A 12852-nucleotide genomic window follows, 5' to 3' on the forward strand; every position below is an offset into this window, starting at 1 on the left:
AATGACAAATCTAGATAGCGTATTAAAAAGCAGAGACATCACTTTGCCCACAAAGGTCACATACAGTTTAGTTTATGGTTTTTCTAGTAGTCACGTATGGAAGTGAGAGCTGGACCATAAAGAAGGCTGAGCATCGAAGAATTGATGCTTTCAAACTATGGTGTTGGAGAGGACTCTTGAGAGTCCGTTGGACAGCAAGGAGATCAAACTAATCAATCCTAAAGGAAATCAATCCTGAATATTCATTGGAGGGACTGATGCTGAGACGGAAAACCAATACTTTGGCCATCTGGTGCGAAGAGCCAACTCACTGGAAAAGACCCTGATGCTGCGAAAGATAGAAGAGAGGAGGAGAAGGGGATGACAGAAGATGAGATGGTTAGACGGCATCACCTACTCGACAGATATGAGTCTGAACAAGCTCTGGGAGATGGTGAAGGACAGGAAAGCCTGGCATACTGCAGTCTATGGGGTCTCAAAGAGACAAAATCATGATTAAATTAGAAAACAACTCTAGGAGTGATGGAAAGAATTGACACAAAGATAAACTAGCAGTGAGGAAGAGAAGTAATTCATGTAAGAGTGCGAAGCTTAGGACTGAAAATAAATCACAAAATACCACATAACTACAATTTTAGAAAGACCCAATGATTGAGCACTTTTTGAGGTTAGAGATCATGTCTATAATTCTGCCACAGTAATTGCTCAAGAAATGGTGAACAACGAGTATATATAATAGGATTTTAATGTATATAAACCTAACGGACAGCAAGATTCTCTTAAAATACTCTATGTTGATTCAATAAGGAGTTGATATTATCAAAGTGGAACACTGGACAATTTTAAAAGATAATGTTAATAAACATTCCTGGATCATTTTGTTAAAAACATCATTTCTTGAAGAATTTTAAATAATCTACATTTTTTTAAGTTTCAAGGCAAAATTCTGGTCTCCGTCTTTTAAAGGTAATGAGTAATTTCTGAAATTTTTCTATGTGGTAATCACTCTCTGTTTTCAAACCTGAAATCACTTTTTAAAAATATGTAATTATTTTTTTATTTGGCTGTACTGGATCTTAGTTGAGGCATGCAAGATCTAGTTCCCTGATCAGGGGTTGAACCCAGGCCCCCTGCAGTGGGAACGTGGAGTTTTAGCCACTCGACCAACAGGGAAGTCCCCTGAAATCACTTCTATAAAAATGAGTCAAGACAAAAATAAAAGTTCCATTACTACATTTTACGGAAGCAAAGCAGAGATGGATTCACTACCAGAACTTCCATATACTCTCTTGCTGCTGCTGCTAAGTTGCATCAGTCGTGTCCAACTCTGTGCAACCCCATAGACGGCAGCCTGCCAGGCTCCCCCGTCCCTGGGATTCTCCAGGCAAGAACACTGGAGTGGATTGCCATTTCCTTCTCCAATGCATGAAAGTGAAAAGTGAAAGTGAAGTCGCTCAGTCGGGTCCGACTCTTAGCGACCACATGGACTGCAGTCTACCAGGCTCCTCTGTTCATGGGATTTTCCAGGCAGGAGTACTGGAGTGGGTCGCCAGTGCCTTCTCCAATATACTCTCCTAACTGCTACTAATTCAGCCCACAGTGCTCTGCTCTCTTAATTTCCTTTGAACAGTCTGAACCTTATAATTAATGAGCTTTTTTTCTCTTAGTGAGCTTCCCAGGTGTGCTGTGGTAAAGTAAGTAAAGTCACTCAGTCGTGTCCGACTCTTTGCGACCCCGAGGACTGTAGCCCACCAGGCTCCTCCATCCATGGGATTCTCCAGGCAAGAATACTGGAGTGGGTTGCCATTTCCTTCTCCAGGGGATCTTCCCGACCCTGGGATCGAACCCACGTCTCCTTCATTGCAGGCAGACGCTTTAAACTCTGAGCCACCAGGGAAGCTGTGGTAAAGAACCCACCTACAAATGCAGGAGGCATAAGACACTTGGGTTCAATCCCTGGGTCAGGAAGATCCCCTGGAAGAGGGCATGGCAATCCATTCCAGTATTCTTGCTGGAGAATCCCGTAACAGAGGAGTCTGATGGGCTACCGTCCAAGGGGTCACAAAGAGTCGGACACGAGTATTTGTAACACTGCCAGCAAACCATCTTGGCCTGCCTGTGACAACCACTTATGAATGACTGGTCCTCTCCAAAGGCAGGTGCCAATCCACCACATCACAAGAGGGATCAGGAATTGCTTTCACAGGCCTCAGCCCTAATCAGTTCCCTCCATACAGGCCTACGTGGTACTTCTCAGACATCTACTTTCACAATTCCAGATCTCTGGTGGCCCAGATGCTAAAGAATCTGCATGCTGTGCAGGAGATCGGGAGACCTGGGTTCGATCCCTGGGTCGGGAAGATCCCCTGTAGAAGGGAATGGCTACCCACTCTAGTATTCTTACCTAGAGAATTCCATGGACAGAGGAGCCTGGCAGGCTACAGTCCATGGGGGTCACAAAGAGTCGGACATCACTGAGTGACTAACATTTTCACTTTCCTTGTCCAAGAATGTCTTCTTTCTATCTCTTCCCCACAGAGCAAATTCCTCTTCATTATCTCAAATCAAGCTCATATATTACTCTGATTTTACATGTGTGTATGTTTCATTTTGCAATCATGGTGCTTATCACATTATATCATAATCTTTAAGGCTCTGGACACAATTTTTGTAGCATCTAGTAATATGCAGACACTAAAAGGAGTTTAGTATCCTCCCTCATAGCTCAGTGGGTTAAGAATCTACCTGAAAGGCAGGTAGGAGACCTGGGTTTGATTCCTAGGTCGGGACAACCCTCTGGAGAAGGAAATGGCAACCCACTCCAGTATTCTTGCCTGAGAATTCCATGAATAGAGAAGTCTGACAGGCTACAGTCCATGGGGTCCCAAGAGTTGGACACGACTTAGTGACTAAACCACCACCAAAAGGAGTTTAGTACTAAGTCCTTGATAAATATCATTCTTACAAAAGACAAATTTTAAAAAAATGTCATATAAGCTCTTGCTAAGTTAATTTTCCTTATGTAAAATGCCACAAGCAAGGGCCCCTTGAATTTCCAATTAAGCCATGTATCATTTCTACTTGGATTTTTGTAAAATTCTATTATCTGTGACAATGTGTCATAGGTCAGGACTACTCAAGAGTCTGAGGAACAGGCTATGCCCTCTTTAGGGCTGGACCAACTCAATGATGACCTGACCCCCACATCTTAGAACAAATTTCAAATAATCCTAAATTTCCCTCATTAGCTTTTTTTTTAAGTTTACAAACATACATAAATACACTCATTCATTGATAGCCCAGCAGCCTGCAGGATCTTATTTCCCCTACCTGAGACCAAACCCAGGGACCAGAGACTGAACCTAGGTCCCTGCAGTAGAAGCATGGGGTACTATCCACTGGACCAGGGAATTCCCTAGATCTTTTTGCTTTTCATGCTTCAGTTATTGTTGACATTCTTGATATACTGTAATTGTGAGATGCTGGACATGACTCCCATGGCCAGCAAAAGAGAAACGCTAGTTAAATTAGGATACATCCATACAGTACACAGTTATGCTTACAAATATTTTTAGAGTTAAGTGAAAAAAACGAGATGTAAAACTGTATGAAAGTATCATTACCTTCTATAAAAAAAAATAACCAAAGAAAAAAGGCTGGATAGAAATAAACAAAAATATTAATAATGGCTGCCTCTTAAATACATACACCTGTATATGCTTTTGATTATCTCATTGGTACTTCTCCGGAACTCTCAAATTTTTGACATTAAACATACATTACTTTTTTTCTAAGAAAAAAATATATAAGTATACCTCTAAGGTACTGGAGGTTTCAGTTGTAGAATTTCCAGTATTATTGCTTGAGTTTGAAGACACTGTTTCATTTTTGCCTTCGTTATCTGACTTTTCATCGGAACTCATACATTCAATATCTGCATCAAAGCCCGTTGGGTATCCCATTGCCTGCAGTACCTGTAAAAATTACATTAAGATTCAGTTTTATTCAAATACCAGACACCTCAGAGAATAGACGAAATACTGAGAACACCAGTTTCAAACCCAAAGCATTTGAATCCATGAAACGCATTGCAGGGAAAAGCAAGATGTTGCTCATCTACAAATCCTTGGTTAAACAAGCTTTACCTACCAGGGTATCACCACAAAAAAATGGAGGAAACCTCCTCAGAGTAATTAGGTTTAAATAACAGATAACAGAAATGCAAACCTGAGGCGACTCTGAGTTCACTTAATTTGGAGATGAGGACTTCTCTGATGGCACAGTGAATAAGAAATCTGCCTGCCAGTGCGGGGGACATGAGTTCCAGTCGCGGTCCAGGAAGATTCCATATGCCAAGGAGCAACAAGGCCTGTGCACCACAACTACTGAGCCCGTGCACTGCAACCAATGAAGCCCACACACCTGGATCCTGCGCTCCACGAGAGAAGCTACCCGAGTGGGAAGCTTGCTTACTGAAATGAAGAGTAGCCCCCACTCACCACAACTAGAGAAAGTCCACGCAAAGCAATGAAGACGCTGTGCAACCAAAAATTAATAAAGTACATAAATAATTTGGAAATGAGAGATGGAGAAACAGAATAGCCAAATTCAGCCAATGAGGTAGCAGTAATTAAAAGTAGGGTGGCACACTATGAAAAGTACACTGGGCTAGAAAGGAGAAGACCTGATGCTCTAACCCTCTTCTCCTCTGATCCTCAATTTTCTAATTTGCAAAACAGGAAGGCTGATTAATTGACCTAAGTTTTATGACTCAATGCAATAGAGGAAATTAGCACAGAAAGGAAATCAAGACATTTTCTTTACCTTGGAGCCAGTTTGCCTGTTAGTTACGAAATTACAGCTGTAGCTTCCTACTATCCATTCCTTTGGCTTCCATCTTAAAGCATAATTAAGACTTGAAATAAAAGATTCAGTCCTTGGGTTCATCCTCTGCTGCTAAGTGAACCAGGAGCAAGTCTAGGCGTGTATCTCCAGCCTCCTGTCAAGGAGCGATTACTCTATGGCTCCCTCCCATGTTTATTCTTGTGTATTTCCATTCATGTTTGGCACTTCTCATCTTTTTTAAAATAGTTTTCCAAACAGTGTATGTGTGTGCATGTGTGTGTTTGCAAGCCTTTTAAAACCTCCTTCCAGGTTAAACTGCTTTAGATGTTTGCAAAAGAATACGTTCGTGAGCACTTTTATAAGCCTCTTTCAAACAGGCTGACACTGAATTGTCAGTCACTGACTTAAAGGTCTGTACCAAAGTTAGGTTCCTGAAGATCCCTGTATTTGTCTCGGCTTTTGACTATGTTTTAAGTTGCTTGAGTGTAAAAGCAATGGCATATTTCTTTATAACCTCAACTAAACCTAATAGCTTTCTCAAAAACCTGTAATGGTCGCCACACAAATGAGAAAGAAGTCAAACAGCCTAGCCTTTATAAATGACGGCATCCTGTACAAAGGATTTTGCTAACATACATGAAATTACGCTAAACAAAAAATGGGCAGAAGTAGAATTCTAAACCAAAAGAACCTGAAATTAATTCACCCAGTTCATATGGAGAACTTGGCATTCTGTTGAACATTTCCAAATTGTAAATAAATTCTCTGTATTCAATGGGAGTAAGGCCAAGAATACTTTAACATCCTAAGTTCTAAAAGGACTCAAATAGTACTTCACACTAAGTACACTAACGTCACTCGGTTATATCCTCACCATTATTTGTAAAAAAAACACCTCTCTACTGCCCAAGTCCTGCAAATACGCTCTCTCTGAGAAATTCCGTCTCTGAAAGAGCAGTTACCAGTCTGGAATTAATACCAGGTTAACACAGGCTGCAAGTCAAAAGCCAAGAGTTCCAAAGAAATTTGATTTGTTAAAAAAAAAAAAAGAGAGAAATTTGATTTGTTTACTCCAATAAAAACTAAAGACATGCAGTTTCTCCAAATTTAATACAGATAGTTAAAAGAGAATAATGTAAATTATTTAACACCACTTCTCTCTGCCCTTTTTTCACATATCAGATTCATTTGTTGTTGTAGCAACATACTTCAATACATTTATAAATATTTCATATAAACGGATGGATAATCTCAAAGGATTGCAAATGTACTTACAACACAGCACAACAAAAACATTTTCAAATTAAGTCATATTTCTATGAACACATTCTGAAATTATTAACTAGCATAAGCCACAAAAGTAAAAAAAAAAAAAAAAAAAGGTATGGAGTTCTTGGAACTATAGAAACAATTTGTTTGGAATCAGTATTAAGGTAAAAAAAAAAAAAACTGGTATACCAAAGAAAAGTGAGTTTCAAATGTCTGGCAAACAAATCAAACCTAATAAACAAATCAATTGAACTGAAAATCACAAGATAATCCCTGGAAGAAAGGTGAATAGAAAATCAAGGGTAATCATGCCTGTTCTCTTCTGGCAGGGGGTTAAGGCTGAGACGGCTGACACCCTCAAAGATGAGGGACCAAGAGTGAAAACATGAAACACCCTCTCCATGGCTCTCCACTCAGGAGAAAGCCATATGCACAGCTTACACTGGTAGAGAACTGATGGCTCCAGAACTTCTGCAGAGGGGCTTTATTTCTTGCCCCCTTCACCTGATCTTTTGCCTACAATGACTAAGATTCTTTTGGTGGAATATAGCTGATTATGTCCATAACAATGTCTTTTGTGAGGGATTGTCAGGAAAAAGAGGAAGAAAGGGAAGATTGGCCAATAATCTTCATTACTTTAGGGTATGTGCTGCTAGGCAGCCAGGCTCCTTGAGCAAAGCTCCTTGAGCAAAACTGGTTTATTCTTGTCTCATTTTGATTTCAGTGCTGTTCTTAACAGGTACAGAGGTCTACCAAGTTACCGAGTAAAGAATTCAAGGATTTTTATCTAGTGGAACCTACTTTTATAAACACATTACATATAAAACACACTCCGAAATTCACTTATAACAGAATCTATAATGTGATATAACCTTTACAGAAGGCAATTTAGCAATACATGCCTGACATTTAATAAGAAATCCTAATCCTTTGCTAAAGGCAAGGGAGAAAAGGAAAGATATACCCATTTGAATGCAAGTTCCAGAGAACAGCAAGGAGAGATAAGAAAGCCTTCCTCAGTGATCAATGCAAAGAAATAGAGGAAAACAACAGAATGAGAAAGACTAGAGATCTCTTCAAGAAAATTAGAGATACCAAGGGAACAATCATGCAAAGATGAGCACAATAAAGGACAGAAATTGTATGACCTAACAGAAGCAGAAGATATTAAGAAGAGGTGGCAAGAATACACAGAACAATTATACAAAAAAGATCTTCATGACCCAGATAACCACAATGGTATCATCACTCACCTAGAGCCAGACACCCTGGAATGCAAAGTCAAGTGGGCCTTAGGAAACATCACTATGAACAAAACTAGTGGAGGCGATGCTATTTTAAATCCTAAAAGATGATGCTGTTAAAGTGCTGCACTCAATATGCCAGCAAATCTGGAAAACTCAGCAGTTGGCCACAGGACTGGAAAAGATCAGTTTTCATTCCAATCCCAAAGAAAGGCAATGTCAAAGAATATTCAAACTACCATACAATTGCACTCATCTCACATGATAACAAAGTAATGTTCAAAATTCCCCAATCCACGCTTCAAAAGTACGCGAACCATGAACTTCTAGATGTTCAAGCTGGATTTTGAAAAGGCATAGGAACCAGAGATTAAATTGCCAACATCTGCTGGATCATAGAAAAATAAAGAGTTTCAGAAAAACATCTGCTTTATTGATTACACAAAAGCCTTTGACTGTGTGGATCACAACAAACTGTGGAAAATTCTTCGAGATGGGAATACCAGATCACCTTGTCTGCCTCCTGAGAAATCTGTATGCAGGTCAAGAAGCAACAGTTAGAACTGCACATGAAACAACAGACTGGTTCCAAATCGGGAAAGGAGTACCTCAAGGCTGTATATTGTCACCCTGCTTATTTAACTTCTATGCAGAGTACATCATGTGAAATGGTAGGGTGGATGAAGCACAAGCTGTAACCAAGACTGCCGGGAGAAATATCAGTAACTTCAGATATGCAGATGACACCACACTTAAGGCAGAAAGCAAAGAATAAAGAGTCTCTTGATGAAATTGAAAGAGGAGAGTGAAAAGGTTGGCTTAAAGCTCAACATTCAGAAAACTAAGATCATGGCACCCAGTCCCATCATGTCACAGCAAACAGATGGGGAAACAATGGAAAACAGTGAGAGACTATTTTTTTGGGCTCCAAAATCACTGAAGATGGTGACTGCAGCCATGAAAGTAAAAGACACTTGCTCCTTGGAAGAAAAGCTGTGACCAACCTAGACAGTGTATTAAAAAGCAGAGGTATTACTTTACCAACAAAGGTCCGTCTAGTCAAAGCTATGGTTTTTCCAGTAGTCATTTATGGATGTGAGAGTTGGACTATAAAGAAAGCTGAGTACCAGAGAATGGATGCTTTTGAACTGTGGTCTTGGAGAAGACTCTTGAGAGTCCCTTGGACTGCAAGGAGATCCAACCAGTCCATCCTAAAGGAAATCAGTCCTGAATATTCATTGGCAGGACTGATGCTGAAGCTGCAACTCCAATACTCTGGCCACCTGATGCAAAGAACCTACTCATTAGAAAAGACCCTGATGCTGGGAAAGACTGAAGGCGGGAGAAGAAGGGGACGACAGAAGATGAGATGATTGGATGGCATCACCAACATGATGGACATAAGTTTGAACAAGCTCCAGGAGTTGATGATGGACAGGGAAGCCTGGCGTGCTGCAATCTATAGGGTCGCAAAGAGTCAGACAGGACTGAGCTACTGAAGTGAATACATGTTTAATGAATTAACAGATCACTCAAATGTGCTTTCTTCTTATTATTTATTTTTGGCTCTAATGGGTCTTTGTTGCTGTGTGGGCTTTTCTCTAGTTGTGGCGAGAGGGAGCTACCCTCTTGCTATGGTGTGCGGGCCTCTCACTGCAGTGCCTTCTCTTGTTGTAGAACATGGGCAATAGGGCTCAAGGGTTTCAGCAGTTGTGGCTTTCGGGCCCTAGAGCACAGACTCTATAGTTGTGGCACATGGGCTTAGCAAGGTTATAGCATCTTCCCAGATCAGGGATCACACCAGTGTCTCCTGCCTTAGCAGGCAGATTCTTTACCACTGAGCCACTAGGAAAGCCCTGTGCTTTCTTCTTAACCTAGCAATTCCATCTCTTAAATGTATCATAAAGGATAATCAGACTAGTTCACAAACATGAAAAGCAATCAACTCAATGCATCTAAATCTAAATGGATTAGTTACATTATGGCAGATTGATACTAATAAAATATTATACCATCACTAAAAATTAGAGCAAACTTTGTTGTTATTAAAAAAAAAGCCTCATAATAAATTTTTAGATACACAAGAAAGCCATGGCCCTTATTTTAAATATACATTTTTGTATATACAGTATGTTGGTCCCTCCATTCCTTATGTGAAACCGTTGGAGCCAGATTGTTTTCACAATTCCTAATGATGCAAAGTTTATAAAGCTAAAACAGTACATTTACCAAATATTTTCCAAATCCTCAGTGGACTCTCAGGTGCCACCCCATGTGTGTGCATCAAACTTAGGGAAATATTTTTCATTTTCAATACTTTTTTGAAATTATAAATTTAAAAACAAAAAGCTTAGAAAAATACATACCGAAATATTAATGGTTATTATGAGAACAAACAACACCTAAATCTTGTCGTATTGCAAAATTTGCCACTCTACTAACTCCCCCAAATTTGCCTAAGTGAAATCTGCTATGAAGCCACTAGCTTATATTACAGGTTATTATAAGAAATAACCCACAGACTGTCACAGCATCAGAGGTGCCTCTGAAGACATCACTGCTTCATGATATTGCTTTGACTCCTTTTTATGAAGACCCACCCAAGGGGAATGCCAAGTGACCTTTAGACCAAAACAACTCTTGACTCTCATAATCAACTGTCATAGACAAAGAACTGATGTAGATATTTCAAAAGCTTTCTGGGTCAGATGTTAGAGAACTTCTATTCAAATTTCTGACTCATTCACAGCATACTTTACAACTAAACTGTATTTTTAGCCTTATTCCTAAATTCATTTTTCCCTCATTCTTAGTATTCTTTTTGTCTCGTTTTAAACTCATACTATTTCGACATACTTAAAAAGTACTCCCTTTTAAACAACATACCCTATTGTTCTATAATTTTATGGCTAAGTTGTTATTTTTCTGAATTATGCTTATTACCACTTAACAAATAACTGACCCATGTGTCTAACCACTGTCTTTCTCCCCATCCTATCCTCATTAGAATGCAAGTTCCAGGAGGGTGGAGACTTCGTTCTGGTCACTGCTATATTCTTAGCATCCATGATAAATGTTTACATTTACATTAATAAATACCTGCAAACTGGAATGATTATGAAAACAGACCAATTACATCTTATGTCATACTGTTACATAACAGAATTTTTCTGAAGTTAAAAGTTATCTTCTATCTACATGATCTTTGACATTTTCATATTTCTCTGCAAGAGGCCAGATGTACTCATGGATAGAGTCTAGTATTTAGCAACTTTCTACAAACTTATATGCATAACTGACTGGTTCAATCCTGGATCTTATTCTTTATGAAAATATTTCAAAACACAGAAAAAGCACCAGTTGCAAAAAAAAAAAATCATTAATTTATGATAGAAAAAATTCTGCAAATAACAAAATATCCAATGACGGGAATGTTTAAACAAGTAACAGTATATCTATTATAATCATTATAATAACACAGCCATTAAAATACATTTATAAAGATTTTAATAACATGGAAAAATACTGATGACATGTGAAATGAAAGAGGATTAAATTACACATACACTGTGAGCTCAACATAAAACAAACAAAAATACTGTTGTATATACTATATAAAATATTAATGAACTGCCTCAGAGATAAGCAATTAACATAGATTTTCTTTACTTTTTTCTGTGTTTTGCAAATTTTGTATCATCAATACATATTATTTTATAATCAAAAAAATAGTTTTGTGATTCAGAGGTAACAGAAGTCTATACGCTATTGTCATTAAACTCTTGAAAATTCTGTTAATATACCATAGATAAACAAGCACCTTATTTACAACATAAAATAACAAAGCATTTTTAAGAAAAATAAATAGTGTACCTTCACTGCTACGTGAAGCTTTGCTGTTTTCTTGGATGGTCCTGAGGCTTCATATGTTGTACCATCCACATCTACAGACATTGTGAAGACTGGGGCATGGACAGGGCCAGACTGAGATAAAAGCTTATACTGAAGCCCAGGCCTGATCTGATTCAGCCTCATTAGTGCATTCATGAGGTCTATTGCTTTACTATCCAGAACTGCAAGAGAAAGAGGAATGAGATCAGAAATTAGACCACTTGCTTTAATCTATGTTTTTGTAGGTTCCTAGTAATAGTAACCACTATAAACTCAGGTTTTAAAAAAGCAAGATTTTCAAAATGCACACATAAATTCACTTCATAAATAATTCTAAAATTACTGCTTAAATACTTACACTAACATCATTGTAAAAGTAACATGCATTAACATCTTTGTTGTTGTTTAGTTGCTAAGTCAATTCCAACTCTTGGTGACCCTATGGACTGTAACCTGCCAGGCTCCCCTGTCCATGGGATTTCCCAGGCAAGAATACTGGAGTGGGTTGCCATTCCCTTCTTCAGGGGATCTCCTCACCCAGGGATCAAACTAGTGTCTCCCGCAATGGCAGGCGGATTCTTCACCCATCAGGGAAGCCCATGCATTACCATATTAATTAATTTTAGTTTGCCAATATTAATATATCTTAAGCAAATGGTGCTTGAAAACAGAAGCTATTCATGTTCTTCAAACTCGAATTCAAATCAATCAAATTCTTCACTTTTTAATTTTTATTTTCCTGGGACATAAATCCTTTCTAGTTCACATCTATAAGAATAAAGATTTTACACACTTTTCCTTAAGTTTCGTTTCATCTTCTTATTGGGATCTTTATCATCCCCTAATCCATCTTCAAATGGCCTCTTCAGAGCTGAAGACCCAGCACCTAAAAAAAGGTACAAGAGATTATCAGTTAAAATAGTGATTTCACTTACTCTACCAAATGTATTTAATATGTTCAGGAAGGAAAAATCCTAGGAATCACAAAAGAACAATAAGACCCTTTCACTGATCAACTGAAAATGTAGGGACTTCGCTAGTGGTCTAGTGGTTAAGACTGCGCTTCCAATGCCGGGGACGTGGGTTTGACCCCTGACTGAGGAACAAAGATCCCACATGCCACATGGTGTGGCCAAAATACAAAAAATTTTTTAAATTTTAAAACATACATGTGTTCAGTCCAGTTCAGTCGTGCCCAACTCTTGCAACCCCACGGACTGCAGCATGCCAGGCTTCCCTGTTGATCACCAACTCTCAGAGCTTGCTCAAACTCCTGTCCATTGAGTGGGTGACGCCATCCAACCATCTCATCCTCTGTCGTTCCCTTCTCCTCCCACCTTCAATCCCTCCCAGCATCAGGGTCTTTTCCAATGAGTTGGTTCCTCGCATCAGGGGGCCAAAGTATTGAAGCTACAGCTTTAGCATTAGTCCCTCCAAAGAATTTTCAGGACTGATTTCCTTTAGGATGGACTGGTTGGATCTCCTTGCAGTCCAAGGGACTCTCAAGAGTCTTCTCCAAGACCACAGTTCAAAAGCATCAATTCTCTGGCGCTCAGCTTTCATTATGGTCAAGTCTCACATCCATACACGACTACTGGGAAAA

General features: G+C 39.0%; 1 protein-coding gene across 9 annotated transcripts in view; it reads right to left on the bottom strand.

The window, feature by feature from the left end:
- STRBP (spermatid perinuclear RNA binding protein) overlaps positions 1 to 12852 on the bottom strand; it is a 198700-nt gene that overhangs the window by 46895 nt on the left and 138953 nt on the right. For all 9 annotated transcript variants that reach the window (XR_236501.4, XM_059891235.1, XM_059891236.1 and 6 more), the window contains 3 exon segments: positions 12043 to 12135; positions 11232 to 11431; positions 3816 to 3974 (listed from right to left, as the gene is read on the bottom strand). Coding sequence is in view for 8 of the 9 variants with exons in the window: in XM_059891235.1 (XP_059747218.1) it covers positions 3816 to 3974; positions 11232 to 11431; positions 12043 to 12135 (452 nt within the window). In the remaining variant the exon portion in view is untranslated.

The sequence above is a fragment of the Bos taurus genome, chromosome 11 (genome assembly GCF_002263795.3).
Source record: "Bos taurus isolate L1 Dominette 01449 registration number 42190680 breed Hereford chromosome 11, ARS-UCD2.0, whole genome shotgun sequence".
Lineage (NCBI taxonomy): Eukaryota > Metazoa > Chordata > Mammalia > Artiodactyla > Bovidae > Bos > Bos taurus.